Here is a 21,535-nt window from a genome sequence, read left to right on the forward strand (position 1 = left end):
TAATCACTATCTAATTCTGTTTCAATGTTTGATATGTTCCCTGAAGCTCCTTTTTACCTTCTCCCATGGCAGTGACAAAGCTTTCAGGAGCAGCAACCATGCTAGAAAGAGCTGGAACAACTGGCTGTTTATAGGTAAATAAAACCCAATGAGTAAAGCATTGATGTGGTGAAAGAATTAATTTGTTGTCACCCTTTGCCCAGTCTCTTCACTTTCAGCTAAATCACAGAGGAAGAGACTCTAAATGTTGGTTAAGACGGGACCCAGACAGACGGGACCCAGGCAGTCAGATGGGACCCAGACACCAGACGGGACTCAGACAACAGAAGAGATCCAGACAGACAGATGGGACCCAGGCAGACAGTACGAGAGTTTAATTCCAGCTCTGAAGGAGGGGGTTCCCAAATCTGCAGTGAGTGTCTTAGAGAGAGAAGAGGACATCATCAGGACTGAGACAGGACAAGATTTCTCAACCAGAGGGAAGCAGGTGTCGGAATTCTTTACCCAAGAGGCTGTGGAGGCTCAATATATTCCCAATGAACAAGATATGTGGAAGTGAAGGCTGTGAGGTTAGTGCGGGGGAATGGTGCCATGGTAAAAGGTTAGGAACTGTACGAAACCACAGAGCAGGTAGAATGGCCCACTCATGCTTCCAGTGCACTGGTGATCCCTGTGGATCCGGAGAACTACCCTGGATCCTCCTGGCCGTTGAGGGAACTGAAACAGATCTACCTCTCCTCTCTGGGCCTTTTCCAGCCTCTCCCGACTGGATTGACCATACCAGCTCCCCTCTGCAGACATCAGCTGAGCACTGCAGTCAGGCCTGAGAACAACATGAGCAGCCAATCTATATGCTTAAAGCAGCATCTCACTGGCCTCTGCTATGCTACAATCAAGTTGAAAATTACAACCCTGCCACAGTCTTTGGGATCAGTGGAGTGATGCTGCTGCAGGCACTTTAAGTGCTCACCCATCCATTTTCTGTGAGAGTAATGTCAGTTTGATACTCTGCCTCATTCTGTGAGCACTGTGATCCTATCTATGTCTTTTTCCCAACTTCAGAGAATACAATGAATAGACATTGGGCTAGAACACAGACGGCATCAACCCACTGTCATTAGATGGGTACAGGGAGCCATAGAATACATCTAAAGTCAGATCTAAAACTAACCACGTTCAAACGACCAAGAACTGTGGATGCTACACCATGTCCTCAGGGAGCTTGGCAAGCAAAGTGAACATTAACTTTGTGATTCTGACAGTCTGGTCAAGTGTGGTCCAAACTGGACTTGGTTATACTGAAGGCTGTTGTCCCAGCTGCCCCATGCTGAGGAGCATTTCAACAGGGGCTGGGCCACTCATTAGCACTCTGATGGTTCCATTGGTTGGGTCATGTTGTTCACATGTCCGATACCAGACTCCTGAAATTGACACTCTATTCCGAGCTCTGTTGTGGGCAGTTAGAGGAATAGATTCATGGACGTGCCCAAGCCTCCTTGAAAAAATACAACATCCCCACTGACTCCTGGGACCCCCTGGCCCATGGCTCCTCAATGTGGACACGATGTGTAGCGAGCCCACAGAGAACCTGCATAAGTGGCGGAACAAAAGAATCACCTCACAGACTATCCAGCCGCCTGCCCTGTCATCCATCATCTGCCCTATCTGCAGTATTTGCTGTTCCTGGATGCAACTTGTGTAAATTCCAATCTGCTGTTTATTTTAAATCACCAGTTTATAGAAATCCAAAGCAGAGTAAAATCCACACTCCTGAAAAATTGTCACGAATTATCCACTTAATAGATAGTTACAACTACAAATCAGACACTTCAAAAATTACGTAAATAAACTGGAGACAACATTGATTCTATGTTACACCCTGCATATTTGTTCTAGTTCTTGATTATACGTGAAAGGCAGATTGCCCTGTAAGGTACATCATCAATATCTTTGAACTGACATTTAATCTCACAGCTATGTTATTTTTGTTTCAGTATGTGCAGGCATGGTAGTATAGTGGTTAGCATAATGCTTTACAGCCCCAGAGACCCGGGTTCAAATCCGTCCACTGTCTGTAAGGAGTTTGTACGTTCTCCCCGTGTCTGTGTGGGTTTCCTCCAGGTGCTCCGGTTTCCTCCCACATTCCAAAGACGTACAGGTTAGGAAGTTATGGGCCTGCTATGTTGGTGCCGGAAGTGTGGCGACACTTGCGGGCTGCCCTCCAAAAATCACTATGCAAAAGATGTATTTCCATGTGTTTCGATGTACATGTGACTAATAAAGATCTTATCTTTAGGAATCTGTGTCATCCCTAGCTGCCAGCTAGATATTTGGAAGGGATGTGGGTACCTATTTTTGAAATATTTGTACATAATACATTCTGTGGCAAAGGTCAGCTGGTACTTACACTTTGGTCAGTTAGCGGAGGCAAAACAATCTTTCTTTCTATTGTGTTCAGAATTAATTTCCAAAGCTCCTTCAGAACCCTTTTTAGGACAGTCTTCTCACAGATTTTAGCAAACAGTGTCAGGCTGGAATAAAAAGGTAAAATATCAGCTGTCACCAGGCAGTTAAGACATCAAAAGACTTGTATTATGCTTCACAAGGTCTGCCGGCAGACCAGCATCCTATCAGCACCTCAGTAAATATAGGCTGGCGTAGCAGCTTCCCGATGACTACAATTTAAAGGCCAAATTCTCAAGCTGTCCCCATGATATTTGCATTTCAATGCAAGCGATAGAGTATTCAATGATGGATAACTGTGAAGTTAGGGAAGTCTGGGTGAAATGAATATCTTTGGGCCGAACATTATTAATAAAATCACTTTACTTTTTATCCAGAAGGTCCATTAAAGGCCTCAGAACAGTTTCTGCATGGAGGGCTGCGCTGTTCCTGTTGGTAGATGCACTCCCATTTCCTCTCATTTGATATAACTCAAGATTCATCTGCTTCACACATTCTTCAATTACGGACTGGAAGCTGAAACAATTAAGCAGGATCAGTGATAAATCCGTGCCTGGAAAGCCAAACATCAAAAGACTTTAACACTTTTAAAATAACTAACATATTGAGAGCAGCAATGCTTGCAGCAAAGTGTTGGAACAGTGACCTGACCTTTCCCGTTACATACCTTTAACAAAAGGGTAAAGTCAATGCTGGATTTCAGCTTTTAACATCTGAAGCCTAAAACATGGCAAGAGGTTTGGTGCCAAATACCAGTACACAGAGGCACTGTGATATCGGGCTGTAGATGCCATTTTCCAAAGAAAAGCATTTTGTGCACATTCTAACTCAAACCCTGTACTTTAAATATCATGTTTAATGAGAACGACAGACTGGCCAGAAGAAAGGCAGGCAATTAGATGTCTGTACACTCTGAGTCAATCGGCCAGTCAGCAGAACACTGGACTGTAGAGCATATATTGAGGCCCGTGTAGACAGCCCATCTTTGTGTAATATGGATACACAAACAGCACTGAGATCCACAGGTCAGTTAACCTATTGTTAATGGAGGTTGAGGAAAGAACAGGGAAGTGGGATTTAATTAGATAAGTCTGCCAAAAATGCACTCCCTCTGTGCTGTATCGTTCCATGAGGAGGGGACAGCTGACAGACTTGCAACCTGAATGAGTACAACAAACAACACTCTCTGACCACCACACTATGTACCAGAAAGGGCAGATACTCTGGTTCTGACCTGCAGATGATGTGATAATCCATCAATCCAAATAGAAACAGTAATCTAACTTTCTTATGATGATTGCAGGAGGTTGGGGAAGTGGGGTGTTGCAGTGGTAGGGGAATGGACAGGAAAATTTCTTTGATAAACCGTCTCCACAGCCCCCACCCCACCCAACCCTTCCTATTCCACAGCTTCCTCAAAGTTACAGAGTACAACAAATAACGTTCCAAAAAATATCCACAATGTGCAGGTTTCACATGAGTGTTCCCGTCACACCTCATTCTGCCCTTACACAATTTATTGGTACTTGTGACATTTTTACACAGAATATATTTCAATATTTTTCAGCTTTTCCATCATTTTATCTTCTTGTAGGCAGCTTATTACCATGAAGCTCCTTGTATCAGCAAGCCTAATTGTCATTTGCCAATGAGAACTTGGGAAAAGGTTATTAAAATCCATGACTTATAAGAAAGTGGTTTCCTTGGTGATAGCTTGTGAAAATGATCCTTTAACATTTCTCCAGCAGAAGATGAAATGCCAAATCAATATAAATCTCCGTAACATTTTCGACAGAGCTATGTGGTGCTCAACCATGGCTGGATGAAACCAAGAAACGTACATTCAATGAGAACGCACCATGCTGGATTCTCGTGATAAATATTTAACAAACCCAATAACACAGAGAAGGAGGCAATTACATTGCCCTAATCATGGAAATTTGTCTAAAAGTCTTGGCAGGAATAGAAAAGGTGAATGACCAAGGACAGACCCCAAGTATACATTGGAATAGCGGTGCAGCACACGTATGAATCTGAAGAGCATAATACACAATCTTCTTGAAAGGAAATTAGCAAGGTCACACAAATACATGACAGAAAGAGGCAATTTATTGCAAGAATCGATCTCCAATGGCCAACCTATTTGTTGAAATCCCCATTGCCCTTGTATTAAAAAGCAAAATTGGACATTTCAAAGGAAGACAGGAAGTATAGAGTCAAAGAAAGTTTACACTGCAAGAGGTTGCTGTTCACCTCAGTCTGTCAGTTCACATCAAAACAAAAACATGCAACCTATTCCTCCCTCCCAGCAGGCAGCAGCCCCTTGAGTAAACTCTGGCACTTATCAAATGTGCTGAGGGTTTCTGCCCCAATCACCCTTTCAGGGGGTGAGTTCCAGGCCCCTGTCACTCTCTGGGTAGTAAAGGTTACATGAGATCTATTCCCCCTCATTTTACGCTGTTACATTACTGTTGGAAGGGGAGAGGGAAGTGAGGTTTTCTTGTGGATCTGGAGAAATGCTCCTGATTGTCCTAGTCATTAAGGGAACTAAAACAGATCTACCTCACCTCTCTGGGCCTTCTCCAGCCTCTCCTAAAAACATAGAAAAACTACAGCATAATTCAGGCCCTTCAGCCCACAAAGCTGTACCGAACATGTCCCTACCCTAGTAATTACTAGGCTTGCCCATCGCCCTCTATTTTACTCAGCTCCATGTACCTATCTAACAGTCTCTTGAAAGACCCTATCGTATCCACCTCCACCACCATTGCCGGCAGCCCATTCCATGCACTCACCACTCTCTGAGTAAAAAACTTACCCCTGACCTCTCCTCTATATCTACTCCCCAGCACCTTAAACCTATGTCCTCTTGTGGCCACCATTTCAGCTCTGGGGAAAAGCCTTTGACTATCTACCCAATCAATACCTCTCATCATCTTATACACCTCTATCATGTCCCCCCCATCCTCCATCTCTCCAAGGAGAAAAGGCCGAGTTCCCTCAACCTGCTTTCATAAGGCATGCTCTGCATTCCAGGCAGCATCCTTGTAAATCTCCTCTGCATCCACTCTATGGCCTCCACATCTTTCCTGTAGTGAGGCGACCAGAACTGAGCACAATACTCCAAGTGGGGTCTGACCAGGGACCTATATAGCTGCAACAATACCTCTTGGCTCCTAAATTCAATTCCCTGATTGATGAAGGACAATACACCATATGCCTTCTTAACCACAGAGTCAACCTGCACAGCCGCTTTGAGCGTCCTATGGACTCGGACCCCAAGATCCCTCTGATCCTCCACACTGCCAAGAGTCCTACCATTAATACTATATTCCGTCAACATATTTGACCTACCAAAATGAACCACTTCACACTTATCTGGGTTGAACTGCATCCGCCACTTCTCAGCCCAACTCTGCATCTTATCTATGTCCCTCTGTAACCTCTGAGAGCCCTTCAAACTATCCACAACACCCCCAACCTTCATGTCATCCGCAAACTTACTAACCCACCCCTCCACTTCCTCATCCAGGTCGTTTATAAAAATCACAAAGAGTAAGGGTCCCAGTACAGATCCCTGAGATACACCACTGGTCACCGACCTCCACACAGAATACAACCCTTCAGCAACCACTCTTTGCCTTCTGTGGGCCAGCCAGTTCTGGATCCACTCTCCAATGTCCCCTTGGATCCTATGTCTCCTCACCTTCTCCATAAGCCTTGCACAGGGTACCTTACCAAACGCCTTGTTGAAATCCATATACCCTACATCTACTGCTCTCCCTTCATCGATGTGCTTAGTCACATCCTCAAAAAATTCAATCAGGCTCGTAAGGCAGGACCTGCCCTTGACAAAGCCATGCTGACTATTCCTAATCATATTATACCTCTTCAAATGTTCATAAATCCTGCCTCTCAGGATCTTCTCCATCAGCTTACCAACCACTGAGGTAAGACTCACCGGTCTATAATTCCCTGGGCGATCCCTACTCCCCTTCTTGAATATGGGAACAACATCCGCAACCCTCCAATCTTCCAGAACCTCTCCTGTCTCCATCGATGATGCAAAGATCATTCTCAGAGTCTCCGCAATTTCCTCCCTTGCCTCCCACAGCATCCTGGGGTACATCTCATCCAGTCCTGGCGACTTATCTAACTTGATGCTTTCCAAAGGTTTCAGCACCACCTCTTTTCTAATATCTACATGTTTAAGCTTTTCAGGCTGCTGCAAGTCCCCACTACAATCCCCCAGATCTTTTTCCGTAGTGAATACTGACGTAAAGTATTCATTAAGTACCTCCGCTATTTCTTCCGGATCCATACACACTTTCCCACTGCTACACTTGATAGGCCCTATTCTTTCACATCTCATCTTCTTGCTCTTCACATACTTGTAGAACGCCTTGGGGTTTTCCTTAATCCTGCCCGCCAAGGCCTTCTCATTTCCCCTTCTGGCTCTCCTAATCTCTTTCTTAAGTTCCTTCCTTTTAGCCTTGTACTCTTCCAGATCTCTAACATTACCTACTTCTCTTGTACAACAGTGTTGGCCATACCGGCTCCCCTCTTCAGACATCAGCTAAGCACTGCAGTCAGGCCTGAGAACAACATGAGCAGCCAATCTACATGCCTAAAGCAGCATCTCACTGGCCTCTGTTACTCTATAATCAAAAATTACAACCCAGCCACAGTCTTTGGGATCAGTGGGTAATGTTGCTGCAGGCACTTTAAGTGCTCACCAATCCATTTTCTTCAGGCTGAAGAGGAATAAATTAGACAACTATAACACAGACGGCATCAACCCGCTGTCATTAGATGGTACAGGGAGCCATCTGTTGCCGTGCAGATACACCTAAAACCTGATCTAAAACTGAAACCTGGACCACATTCAAACAACCTTGAACTGTGGAAGCTGCACCATGTCCTCAAGGAGCTTGGCAGCAAAATGAACGTTAACTTTGTGATTCTGACCGTCCGGTCAAGTGTGGTCCAAACTGGACTTGGTTATACTGAAGGCTGTTGCCCCGGCAGCCCCATGCTGAGGAGTGTGTCAACAGGGGCTGGGCCACTCATTATCAGGTGCAAGGGTTGCAGGTGTCAATCTGAAACAGTTGAGAAATGGTCTGCATGGATTTCGTGGTGTGACGGACACCTGTCCAAACTCGGTGTAACCCATCTCTTGCTAAACTTTCAGTTCTGCGGGGACCATATGCTGTGATAAAAGTGTTTGCAAAATGTGCAAATTTCATCTGAAGTACAGATTTGCTTCTGGTTTGGATGTATGTAAATCAACAGTTTACGTACATCCAGAGCAGAAGCAAATCTCCAAACTCTTGCAAATTTATCACCCATTAACCACAAACTGTAATTGCCATCCCTATTGCCTTTACATTGGACAACAAAACTGGGCATTTAAAAGGAGGAATTGAAGCATCGAGTTAAGGAAAATTTACAGCACAGGAGGAGGCCACAGATAGACGGGTCGGGCTGGGAGTGGGATTGAGAATTAAAGTGACAGGCAACGGGAATCTCTGGTTCACTCCTGTGGACTGAGCACAGGGGCCCTGCCAAGTGATCACCCATCTGTGTTTGGTTTCTCCAGTGCAGAGGACATCACAGTGTGAACACCGAATGCAGTACACAAGACTGACAGAAGTGTAAGTGAATCACTGCTTCAACTGGGGTGGTTGTTGGGACCCTGGAATGTGGGAGGGGAAGAGGTGGGTGGACATCTGTCTGGGATGGGCAAGTGTCATGGGATGGGGAAGTGGTGGGTGGGAACCAATGACTGGACTAGGGAATCATGGACCAGTGACTGGTCGCTGTGAAATGCAGGAAGGGGAAGAGAGGGGAAGATGTGGGGTATTGGAATTGTGGAGAGCATGATCATGTCCCTTTCTCACCTTGTTTCTCATCACCTGATCTGTCTGAAACAACCTCCATCTCGTCTTTTGTCTTACATCTCACCCTCCACCAGCTCTGTTTTGAAGACTGCTTCCCCCCAGTTCTGAGGAAGGGCCCTGATCTGATACATTAACTGCTTTCTCTTTCTACAGATGCTGCTTGACTGGCTGAATTCTTCCAGCATTTCTGTTTCTGTTACACAGGAGACTGAATGTGGTATCAATATGTGTCAATATGGCATCTGCACCTGATGCCTCCCCAACAAGATGATCATTCTGCAGATTTGGACACTCCTTGAAATGCTTAAACCAGCTGTGGCTGGTCTTGAACACATCGGCACTTTCAAAAGATTCATCACCACCTTCACATTCTTGCCACAACAATCTTACTTTTTCTTGGATTATCTTCAAACTCCAGCATGACTTCCATTGATTCTGATCTTTTAACCACCTGCTTCCCTTTTTGCATCCTCTCAATTATAAGACTTCTTCACTTTATTACACATGACACATTTCTAGAGGTAATATTCTGCAACAAACAATTTCTCATATGTCCCTACAACACAGATGGAATGCCTGAACTAAGCAAAGTGCATCAAGGTAAAACAGCAACATGCAGAAATAGAAATGCACTTCTTTTAATCCACAATGCACAATTTGTCAAGCCAAAGTCAACAAGTGAAAGTGGCAAGCCTCCATAATTATTCAACCTAGTTTCAGGGACTGGAGCTGTGGGCTAACAGATTGGAGGAAAGCCAGTGCCAGTCCTTATGTTTAAAAATGTTCAATAAATATTCAACTTACTACTGAAAATTATCTCTGTCTCTGTACAGATGGTGCCTGACCTGTTGAGTATTTCAAACATGTTCCTCTTTTGTTTAGATCTTAAGATATCTTTATTAGTCACATGTACACCGAAACACACAGTGAAATGCACCTTTTGCGTAGAGCGTTCTGGGGACAGCCCGCAAGTGTTGCTACGCTTCCGGTGCCAACACAGCATGCCCACAACTTCCTAATCCATACGTCTTTGAAATGTGGGAGGAAACCAGAGCACCCAGTGGAAACCCACGTAGACACAGGGAGAATGTACAAACCCCTTACAGACAGGAGCCTGGCCGGTAGTGTAGCGGTTAGTGTAATGCTATTACAGCACCAGCGACCCAGGTTCAATTCTGGCCGCAACTAAGGACCTGGACTTCAGGAATTGTATCACTTGTCTACTATAGCTAACCTGTATAGTTACAACGGCAGTCAATACCTATACGATGCTCGAAAGGGCTCTTCACCTAGAATCAGTTACTAGCCTACAGTAGGAATTGTCACTTCTGGGGTGGTTGGCCAGTAGGTCACTCATCTCAGCATTAGCAACAAGATTCCCCAGATGAGTTGGAAAGTAGGTGACTAAGAGAAGCCGGATAATGTCATCAGACTTTTCTGTGACACTTATTCTGTTAAAATTGAAAGCACTTGCACACAAACTGTCAGTAATGGTGGTGACTGATATCAGATAAAGGCAACTAACAGAAACAAGCAGGGCTAGGAAATGTTCATAATATTTAGGGTCCTCCTTTATGATACTTAATTAAGCTTCTTAGGTTATGGACCCACCTTCAAATATAAGTCTGGGAGACCATCATTTAATGTAAAATTAATCAAAATACAAATTATAAATGAATACACCCAGACAACATTGGAGAAGAATCTGCCAAACACCAATCATTGTTCAGCTGCATTTTAGTAACACTGCATTACCTTATGGCAAAGGTACAGCTCAGTTCATCCAAGACACCATTAAGTTTGACCTGCAGTTCTTTCAAGACATCACTAGCCTCTGCATCAAGCTAAAAAGAAAGAAAATAATTATTTGTAAATGATCCGTCACATTATAGGTTATCATGATGATTTCAAAGTGACTAAAGCTTTCTGTTCAGTCTTTGATAATGTTTCAGTATGAAGAGTATGCAAGGATGAGAATCAATCTTAATTGCCAATCCTGGAATAATGTCGGCTTTCAAATCAATTCAGATGATTCTAAATGTTTTATTGGCATCTAATTTTGGATGGAAAATAGTTCAATTCAAACTTGAGTGAATCAACTCTTGGGAGAGAGCAGATCCTTTTCAACTACATGGTGTAATGTGTGTGCAAGCAACAAATACGGATGGCTTTAATCACCAGAAGCGTAAATGCATCATCTGCTCAGTATCACTTTAGATTTACTCAGTTTGGAAAATGTTCTGGCAAGCATTGAAATGCACACAGGGGCACCATTACAGGCCAAATGGTTCAATTCTCTTATTTGGATTTACTTAGAGATGAGCAAAATCTTAAGAGATTTTGTTATTTGAGAACTGACCTCATTTACTTCCAAGCAAAAGCAGCATGCACTTTCAAAGCTGATTACTTGATGCAGGGTCAATCAAGAAGCTTTCAGATGGCTGTCAGCAGGGCAGCAGACCACTCAGATTTAAACCCATTCTTATCCTGGATTTAATCTTACACAATGGCTTACCCAACCACAAAGAGCAACAAAGATTTCCACTGAGTTGTATTTTTGAAATGCAGTACAGCCCTGTAAAAACAGTCTCAAAGGAAATTGTGTATCTTTTCTTGTCCAATCACCCTCTTACATGTGGACAAGCTCAGGTCCTTTACAATGGAAGTCCCTTTCCTACCATCCCCTATTTATATATTTTTTAATCTCCATCCGTCAAACCCATTAAATTCATCAAACAGGATTCACCTTTGGAATTTGCCTGCTGGTTGCTTACAATATTCCTAAATGCTAGCTGAAGAATTTGCTGCTTACTATCAAATATTTTAAACAGGGAAACTAGGAGGTAAATTTCATTGCATATTACATCTACTAATTTAAAAGCTTTTGGATGATTTTTGCAAAGTTACTGTGTGCCAGGAAAATGTTATACTATACAAATGAATGATTTTCATATGCTTGAAACAGATATTGTAAAAACACAAGCTTGGTAACATTTTATTGAATCAATTAATTTGTAGATTTTTGTACGTGGATTTTACATGCAAAATTTGAATCCTGTTGAATGGTCAGATTTTGATATTTCTTGACTTAAAACACTTTAGTATTTAATTCTTTTCTTGTCATGTGAAATCAGAGAACTGGCACCATGAATCAAGATTGAGATTGTGGTAGAATAACAAAAAACGTGCTTATTATTTACACTTCCAAAAATTAGTAAAGGTATTAAAAGACATGCACTGTGGTGTCGCAGTGAGTCGACTGTGAAAGTCAAGAAGTCACAGATGCTGGAAACCTGAAATGGAAAAGGAAACTGCTGAGACCACTCGTGAGGTCGGGCAGCATCTGTGGAGAGAGTTACAGAGTTAATGTTTCCAGTCTGCTTCATTTACGTAGAGTTTTCGAAAGATACAGAACAGAAATAGGCCCTTGGTTGATGCGTCCACACTGACTATCCATCACCCACTTACACTTGTCCTACATTAACATTATTTTATTCTCCTCTCACTCCAAACAACTGCCCCCAGATTCTACCACTCAGCTGCACACTAGGGGCAATTAACCTGCCAATCCACACACCTTTAGGATGTTGGGGGAAACCTGAGCCCATGAAGGAATGTCCAAAATCAACACAGGTTAGGATTGAACCCGAATATCTGGAAGGCCACTAAACCACCACAGATGCTATTGGTATTGGTTTATTATTGTCAGTTGTACCGAGGTACAGTGAAAAGCTGTCTTACAAACCAATCGTACAGGTCAATTCATTACATAGTGCAGTTACATTGAGTTAGCTGTCACAGCTACAGAGGAAGTGCAGTGCAATAAGGTGCAAGGTCACAACAAGGTAGATCGTGTGGTCAGAGTCCATCTCATGGTATAAGGGCACTCTGGGGTTATCACAGTGGGGTAGAAGCTGTCCTTAAGTCTGGTGGTACGTGCTCTCAGGCTCCTGTATCTTCCACCCGATGGAAGAAGAGAGAAGAGAGAATGTCCCAGGTGGGTGGGGTCTTTGATTATGCTGGCTGCTACACCAGCATACTGCTGACTGACCTACAAAGTGTTGAGAGCATTTTCTGCAATATATCACCAGGTTTGTTACATGGAGATACCTACAAAGTGTTGAGAGCATTTTCTGCAATATATCACCAGGTTTGTTACATGGAGATGTGCACACAATTCTCCAGAAAGTTTACCACAAACTTAGTGATTTCTTACTGACAATGAATGTACATCAATTATAAATTAATTGAAAAACTGGGCAATAAAATCTAGGATTCATTTAATTTATTTCATTAACTAAAAATCAATGTGAGCAAATATTGCACATTTCTTATTTTTCTAATGAAATGAGTTGCTTCTTGTTTTACTGTCTTAACAAACTTTGTCTTCATGGAACATACTACAAGGAAGTTGGGACTGTGCTGGAGAGGGTTTACAGAGTTGCTACTGAGAATGCAAAGTTGAACCCTTGAGGAAAGACTGGAAGAACAAGGCTTGGGACAGAGGGAGATAAGTTGAAACTTAATTGAGGTGCATAAGATTATGAGGGGCGTAGATAAACTAGGAATGACATAAGAGAGGATAAAACATAGGGACATGGAGGGATAGAAGGATTAGAGAGATGAGGTAAAACACTTTCACACAGAGGAGCCTGGGACCCACTGCCTGAAAGGGCGCTGGAGCCAGAAACAGAGGGAGTTGCCCTTTAAGTCAGGCTGAAGCAGGTTTCATAGGACTGCTACTGAATGGATATTGACATGTTGTATGTAGTTCGATATCACTGCCGATATCCAGGGTTCTCTGTGTGTTTGTGGATAACGTACACATTAAAAAACGCAGAAAAAGGTGTTGTGGTATCTTTCCAGTGCTTTGAGCTACCTGCTGTGGATGGCCCTGCTCTCAGCAGCATATGGGTGGGCAGGGATCACTGCTGCCCAGTAAAACATGAGTTCTGTGTCAGGTCTGAGGTCCCGTTCTTCAAATACCCCATTCCTCAATTGACCAATGGCTGTGCAGTTCTCACTGCGAACATTAATTGTTGAAGGGCGGTGTGGTTTCACAGGGACAAGTTAGTAGGGAACCTTTGTCTTGCAGATGTTCCTCATGTATGCTTCACTGGATGTGTCAAGTGCCTTCAAGGCCTTGCACTTTTATTTGTTGTTTTGAAAAGATGCAGAGTGCCTGTGTTTAACAACATTCAATGAACTAATTTATTAAAGTTGTGGAATATATATTTTAAAAAACCAATATGATCTTATGAGAGAAGTATATTCCCACTCATCAGGCCTTGGAAGTCTGGTTGAATGCTGGTAGAAAGTAACATAATATACACAGGAAAGTCTTTGTAATCTGGAACTCACTGCCTGTACAGGTGATGGGAATAATGATCACTGGGGCTTTCAAAATGGAAATGAATAGGCACTTGCTAGAAATTAATTTGTCTACAAATATCCCTACATGCCTACTATGCAAAATAGACAATGTGATTGCAGTATTTATTAGGATGAGTACTTTTACTCAAGAGACTATCTGCTTTTATATTTGTTCAGGAAAAGCACAGTCAGACTCAAATTAAAAGAGAATACACTCCTCTTCAAGTAGTTGATAGTCACACAACAGTCTTAATCATGCAATAAAGGATACAACAGCAGTAAAGAGGGTTCAGAGGAGACAAAGAGTCACAGTCACACAGCACGGAAACAGGCACTTCGACTCAACTGTCCAGGCCGACCAAGATTCCCATCTAAGCTTGTCCCATTTGCCTGTGTTTGACCCACATCCCTCTAAACCTTTCATATCCACAAACCTGTCCAAATGTCTTGCAAATATCATTATTGTACCCGCCTCTCCCATCTCCCCTGGCAACTTGTTCCATGTACCCTCCACCCTCTATGTGAAAAACTAGCCTCACAGTTCCCCTTTAAATCTTTCCCCTCTCACCTTAAACCTATCCCTCTAGTTTTTGTTTCCCTTTCACTGGGAAAAAGACCATGTACATTCACCTTATCTGTGCCCCTCATGATTTTATACACCTCTATGAGTCACCCCTCAGTCTCCTACACTCCAAGGAATAAAGTCTTAGCCTGCCCAACCTCTCCCTGTAACTCAGGCCCTCAGGTCCTGGCAACATTCTCATAAGTCTTCTTTACACTGTTTCAAGCTTAATGCCACACTCAAAATACTGGAGGAACTCAGCAGGTCAGGCAGCATCTATGGAGAGAAATAAACAGTCGACGTTTCGGGTCGAGACCCTTCATCAGGACTGGAAAGGAAGAGGGCAGAAGCCAGAATAAGAAGGTCGGGGGAGGGCTCCTCCCTCACCACGATTCAGGGCCCTAGGCAATCCTTCCAGGTGAGGCAGTGCTTCACCTGTGAATCCGCGGGTGACATTTATTACATCCGGTGCTCCCGATGCGGCCTCCTCTACATCAGTGAGACCCGATGCAGACTGGGTGGCGGCTTCGTCGAGCGCCTTTGTTCCGTCCATCAGAAAAGCAAGGAGCTCCTGGTGACCATCCACTTCAATTCCACACCCCACTCCCACACTGACACATCTATCCACGGCCTCCTCTACTGCCATGCTGAGATCAGAAGTAGGTTGGAGGAACAACACCTCATATTCCGCCTTGGGAGTCTCCAACCTGATGGCCTCAACATCCATTTCTCCAACTTCCGGTAACCCCTCCCCTCTTCTCCCCCCTTTATTTCTCCTTTGTCTTCCCTCATTCCTGTGGCCCCCTCCCCCCTTCTCTTTCCCCTTACCCCGCCCTTCTGACCTGCCTACCTATTCCGCACCTCCTTCCCTTTATTCCACAGTCCACTGCCCTCTCCTACTGGATTCCTTCTTCTTTCAGCCCTTTGCCTTTTCTATCCATCACCTCTCAGCTTCTTACTTCTCCCCCCTCCCCCACCCTCCTACCTTCCCCTCTCACCTGGACTCACCTGTCCCCTGCCTGCGTGTGCTCCTCCCCCTCCCCCCACCTTCTCATTCCAGCTTCTGCCCTCTTCCTTCCCAGTCCTGATGAAGGGTCTCGACCCCAAACGTCGACTGTTTATTTCTCTCCATAGATGCTGCCTGACCTGCTGAGTTCCTCCAGCACTTTGTGTGTATTGCTCCAGATTCCAGCATCTGCAGGATCTCCTGTGTGTTCCAGCTTAATGACATCTTTTCTATAACAAAACTGAACACAATACTCCAAGTGCAGCCTCACTTGTACAACTGCAACATAACATCGCGGCTTCTATACTCGATGCCCTGACTGATTAAGGCCAGCGTGCCAAATGCCGTCTTCACCACCTTGTCAACCTGTGATGCCAATTTCAGGGAACCATGTACTTGTACTCCAAGGTCCCTCTGTTCTACAACACTCCCCAGGGCTACCATTCACTGTGAAAGACCTACCCTGTTTTGACTTCGCAAAATGCAACACCTGACAGATTACAAGGGGATTTTGATCAGTTAGGGAAGTGGTCTGAGGAATGGCAAATGGATTTCAATACAGACAAGTGTCAGATGATCCATTTTGGAAAGTCAAACCAGCGTAGGACTTAGTGTATTGGAACAGAGGGACCTAGGAGTACAAGTGCATAGTTCATTGAAAGTGGTGTCACAGGTAGACAGGGTGGTGAAAAAGGCATTTAGCATGCTGGCCTTCATCAGTCAGGGCATTGAGCAAAGGAGTTGGGACATTATATTTAAGAGGTCCCTAGATATGCAGAGAATGGAGGGATATGGAGATTGTGCAGGCAGAAGGGATTAGTTTAGTTAGGTGTTCAATTATTAGTGGGTGGAAGTGCTGTACTGTTCCTGTGCTGTACTGTTCTATGTTCTCAATGTTCCAGGCTACAGGTGTTACAGGTGTTAGGTAAGGAGGGGTGGGGGTTGCCTTTTTGATGAGGGAGGACATAAAAACAGCACTTAGAGAGTTTATTAGAAACTAGAACACAGAACAGTACAGCACAGGAACAGGCTCTTCGGCCCACGATGCTGTGCCGAACTAATTAAGCTGATGACACCGAAACTAATTCCTTCTGCTGACACAAGGTCCATCTCCCTCCATTCTCTGCATGTGTCTATCTAAGAGCCTCTTGAATGCCTCTATTGTATCTGCCTCCACCACCACCCCTGGTAGCACATTCCAGGCACCCACCATGCTCTGTGTACAAACTTGCCCCACACATCTCCTTAGAACTTACCCCCTCTCACCTTAAATGCATGCTCTCTCGTATTAGACATTTCGACCTTGGAAGAAAGATACTGGCTGTCTACTCTATCTCTGCCTCTCATAATCTCATAAACTTCTACCAGGTCCCCCCTCAGTCTCTGCCGCTTCAGAGAAAACAACCCAAGTTTGTCCAACCTCTCCTTATAGCACATGCCCTCTAATCCAGGCAGCATCCTGGTAAACCTCTTCGGCACCCTCTCCAAAGCCTCCATATCCTTTGTATAATGGGCGACCAGAACTGAATGCAATACTCCAGATGTGGGCTTACCAGAATTCTATAAAGCTGCAACATAATTCCTCAATCTTGAACTCAATGTTTCAATTAATAAAGGCAAACATGCCATATGCCTTCTTTACCACCCTATCAACTTGTGTAGACACTTTCAGGGAGCTGTGGACTTGGATCCAAAGATCCCTCTGTACATCAACACTGTTAAGGGTCCTGCCATTAAATGTGTGCTGTCCCTTTACATTTGACCTCCCAAAGTGCAATACCTCAAATTAGGTCGGATTAAACTCCACCTGCCATTTCTCCACCCATATCTGCAACTGATCTATACCCCACTGTATCCTTCAGCAATCTTCTACACTATCCACAATGCTACCAATCTTTGTATTGTCTTTGTACTGAGTTGCCAGTCCTGACAGGCATGGTAGTGTAGTGGTTAGCATAATGCTTTACAGTGCCAGCGACCCGGGTTCAATTCCGGCCACTGTCTGTAAGGAGTTTGTACGTTCTCCCCGTGTTTGCATGGGTTTCCTCTGGGTGCTCTGGTTTCCTCCCACATTCCAAAGACGTACAGGTTAGGAAGTTGTGGGCATGCTACGTTGGCGCCGGAAGCGTGGCGACACTTGCGGGCTGCCCCCCGAACATTAAGCAAAAAGATGTCTTTCACTGTGTGTTCCATTGTACATGTGACTAATAAAGATATCTTATCTTATCCTTCTCTCAGTCATGTTTCTGTTATGGCTCTAATATTCCAGTCCTGAGTTCCTCTTGCATTGAAATAAATGCAGTTTGAACCACCGATCTTTCCTGGTTTTGCTGTGCTCCTCACTGTCCTGTCAATTAAACGTGCTCTCATCAACTAGAGTATTTGGCCCCAACTTCTCATCTGCCTGATTTCTGGTCAAGGACCTATCCCACCCCTCTGCCAATCTCGTTTAAACCCTCCGCAGTAGCACCAGCAGATCTCCCTCCCAGGATATTGGCCCCCTCTAGTCAGCTGCAACCCTTCCTCTTTACAGGTCACCTCTTCCCCAGGAGAGATCCCAATGATCCAAGAACCTGAATCCTTGCCCTCTGGACCAGTTCTTCAGCCACGTGTTCATCTGACCTATCCTTCTATTTCTGGCCTCCCTGGCACATTGCACTGGTGACTAATCCAGAGGTCACTACCCAAGATTTACCAAGATGATGCTAGAGGTGGTGAAGTTTACTTATGAGGAGCTTGGCCAGGGTTCTTTTCTGACAGGAGGTGCAATCAATGCATTATAAAATTATATGTAAATAGGATGAATAACTGATCTTAAAAGGGAGGCCAAATTGTTGACAGAAACCAATTTAAGGGCTAAAAGAGGAGCTAAGGAAACTGTTTCCATCCAAAGGAGTAGGCAGGGTCTGGAACTCACTGCTTCAAGGGTAGTGTAGAAGGAAATCAAGTTTACCAGGTACTTGGGATGTGCTAAGACCCACATGTTCTGAGCGCTGAGCGGGAAAACAGCAACAATCTCGTAAATTCTTTAATGGCACAGGCACAATTTTTACTGGATTTTGGCTACACGACAGTTTTATTACTAAACACATTTGGGCCCTTTGAGTCCAGCACAGTTATAGATGTCTGTCGCAGGTGCTCTGTGTCCACGCTGCACACACACATGGAGACCACTGGTTATGGGTAGTGACAGCAAACAGTGTGCAACGCGTGGCCTGGCATCACCTGTGTGTGCTGAGCCCTGTGAATGGAGTGCATTGAGTGGTAAAGTAACCAGAACTATCTGGTCTTCCATCGCCTATTTAGAATGCAGAACTTGTGTTCCTTAGGTTTGCTTCTCAGTGTTTCCACCCCTTCCCTATCCCACCACTCTGGATGTACATTGGATCCCCACTCTGCCCCCCCCACCAATACCCCAGTCTGATTCTGCCCCCCCCCCCCCACCAATCTAATTACTTGCCTAATCCTTCAGCACCTGATCTCATCTCCTACCTTCCCCACCACCCAGCACCAACTGTGACACACTCACTGGCACTGCCTGCTGGTACCTCCACTGCTCTGAGCCCCGATACCCTGTCCTGAACCCCACTTCATTGTCCCAGACAGCTGACTCTCCAACTGATCTCCCCCTCACCCCTCCATGGAGAGGAAATAGGTGCAGGGATCTGCAATATTGTGTGTGTCAGAGGGTGTGGGGAGCGGGGAGAAGTATCTTGGTGCTGCTTTAACATGCCTGTTGAGGTAGGAAATGATTTCTATACCTTATCTTTTTATCAAAAGGCAAAGAAAATGCTTAACTCTGGAACAGGGCCAATAGACTGTCACAGCAATACGTACAACTGGCGAACATTCTTCATCGTCCACCTGCCATTCCTGACTTATGGTTTCTCTGTTGAATCAAAGTGCCCTCCACTACACCTCTCTCTCTTTACTCCTCCCATGCACTTCTCTGCCACTCGGAGATGATCAATTTTCTCTGTTCCCAGAGTCTCCCCTGTTCCAGTGTGACAGGGCCACCATTACACCTGAGTTCCATGACAGAAAACTCCTATTGCCTTTCAGTGGAGCAAGGTCTGGAAATGTTGTGGCACATTACATCTTTTTATACCAGGTAAGACCAAGAATGCTTTTTCAATTTGACTCTGCATCTGAGCTCCCAATTAATGATCTTAATTTTAATAACAATGTAACTGTGACTGAGGTTCACCACAATAATTAGTTGTATGATAAGCTCTTTGGGATATTTCCCAGGCACCAGATAAGGTAAAATCCAAATGGACATTCTCTTTTATCTTACAGCATGGTCAAAAATTGACTTTTGTGTGTTCATAATGCTCACTAATTGATGCTCAGGGAGAAGCCCCCAAGGAAGGAAAACAGTTGCAGATGAGTAACCCTTTGGTGCCTTCTGTCTAAATCCCACTTGGTTTTAAGCTTTCAGTGCTGATGCTAAAAACTAAAAATGTGAAGTCAGCATTAAATTGCTTTTAATGATTTGCTCAGGCTCTCAAAGTCCCACTAGCTTAATGTGAAATCCAAGCCTTGGGTCCCTACAAAAAGGATGCTGCCTCTGCCATTGGGACACGTTTGTTCTGCAGTCATCAAAATCTCTCCCGAGGTTAGACTTCTCTGTCTTCTGCACGATATTGCAGGAGATAAAAGAGATAGGCTGATTTTAAAGTTAAACTGTCAAAGAAAACTATCTCCACACCAGACCCTTTCTGAATCAATTAAAAAGGTGCATTTGTATATATTAGCATTTTTGAATCCATTGCCGATTATTAATGATTTAATATCAATTCTCTATAATAATCCAATAATTGAATTTTATAATTTTTGATATGGATTATATAACACAAACAACATTCGTGTGAAATACTGCTCACTGGCTGCTATACATAAGACTTGCCAAATTCAATCTTTTCAATCGCCCTTATTAACCTTCTGATTACCATAAAACACCATGGGTTTTGTGGCCTGTTGTGCCTGTGGTAGCCCAAGTCATTTCCCTGCAGCTCCAATAGATTTTCCTTTTCAAATATACATCTAGTTTCTTTTTTAAAATTATCATTGCATCTGCACTGACATAATTACGGCGAAGAGAAGGAAATGAATTATTGCTGGGTCTGTAATATATATTGCTGATCTGTCTGAAGGAAGAGTGTGTCACCAGGACAGCCTGATTCTCCAGCTGTCACAGGCATTCCCTCTGTTCTCTCCCCCTCTCTGCAAATTAAACAATACTTGTGTTTTCACTTTTCCAGTTCTGATAAAGGACTATTGACCTGAAATGTTAACTGTGTTTCTCTCTCCACAGATGCTGCCTGACCTGCTGAGTATTTCCAAAATTTTTCATTCTTATTTAAAATTAAGAGCAGTGTACCATAGGGTAGAAATTTGCTGAATGCCGTAAACCTGCAATTAAACCTTCCTTTAGCATAAATCAAACTAAGTTTCAGAGTGGAGTTCAATGTGCATTATTGCAGCTAATACAACACAGGACTGCCACTTCCCCACCCCGCCATTTAAGAAACAGAGAAGAAACTGTAATGTTTATTTATAGGAGGAAGGAACTGCCTCTAAGGCCAGCATTTAGTACCCATTCTAATTGGGCTTGAGAAGATGGTGGCTCAAACTGTTGCAATCCTCTGGTGAAGATACTCCCAGTCCTTTGGGGGAGAGAGTTCAAAGATTTAGACCCAGCAAGGAACACTGATACATTTCAAAGTCAGCTGGTATGTGACATGGAGGGGAATCCATTGTGTAAATGTCCCCCTGTGCCTGCTGCTGTTGTCTTTTCCCAGTGGTGGGGGCTGCGGCTTTGGGAGCTCCTGTTAGATGAGTAACTGCAGTGATTCCCAGATAGCACACATGACACAACATTGACACTTACAATGAAAGAGAAAGTTAGTGTGTGTAATTTGGTTGGTGAGCTTTACTTTATATAATACAAACGAGACTGGGCATAGATGAGACATACTTGTGTGAGTGAGTGAGCTAGGGAGAGACTGATGCCTAGAAACTGGATCATATAGCAGCATACTTTGTACGATGGAGGCCCATTCCTGTGAAAAATTAAGCATTAATGAGAATTGAGAACACTGTGTCAATTGGGCCATCCATGCTTTTCATCTGAGGTCCTGCATGCATCTGATACCTAATGCACAAAGGACCTTAACTGTTCACTGGAGTTCTGACAAAGCCTGCAGAACCTCCATTGGTGTTTGAACA

At 44.0% G+C, this 21,535-nt stretch overlaps 1 protein-coding gene across 1 annotated transcript in view; it reads right to left on the reverse strand.

Moving 5' to 3' along the window:
• Positions 1-21,535, reverse strand: part of LOC127583971 (protein unc-13 homolog C-like) — a 424,484-nt gene that overhangs the window by 87,351 nt on the left and 315,598 nt on the right. Inside the window, 3 exon segments of the mRNA XM_052040443.1 lie at positions 2,408-2,531; positions 2,830-2,979; positions 10,119-10,207. Coding sequence (XP_051896403.1) covers positions 2,408-2,531; positions 2,830-2,979; positions 10,119-10,207 — 363 coding nt within the window.

Source organism: Pristis pectinata, chromosome 28 (assembly GCF_009764475.1).
Source record: "Pristis pectinata isolate sPriPec2 chromosome 28, sPriPec2.1.pri, whole genome shotgun sequence".
NCBI lineage: Eukaryota > Metazoa > Chordata > Chondrichthyes > Rhinopristiformes > Pristidae > Pristis > Pristis pectinata.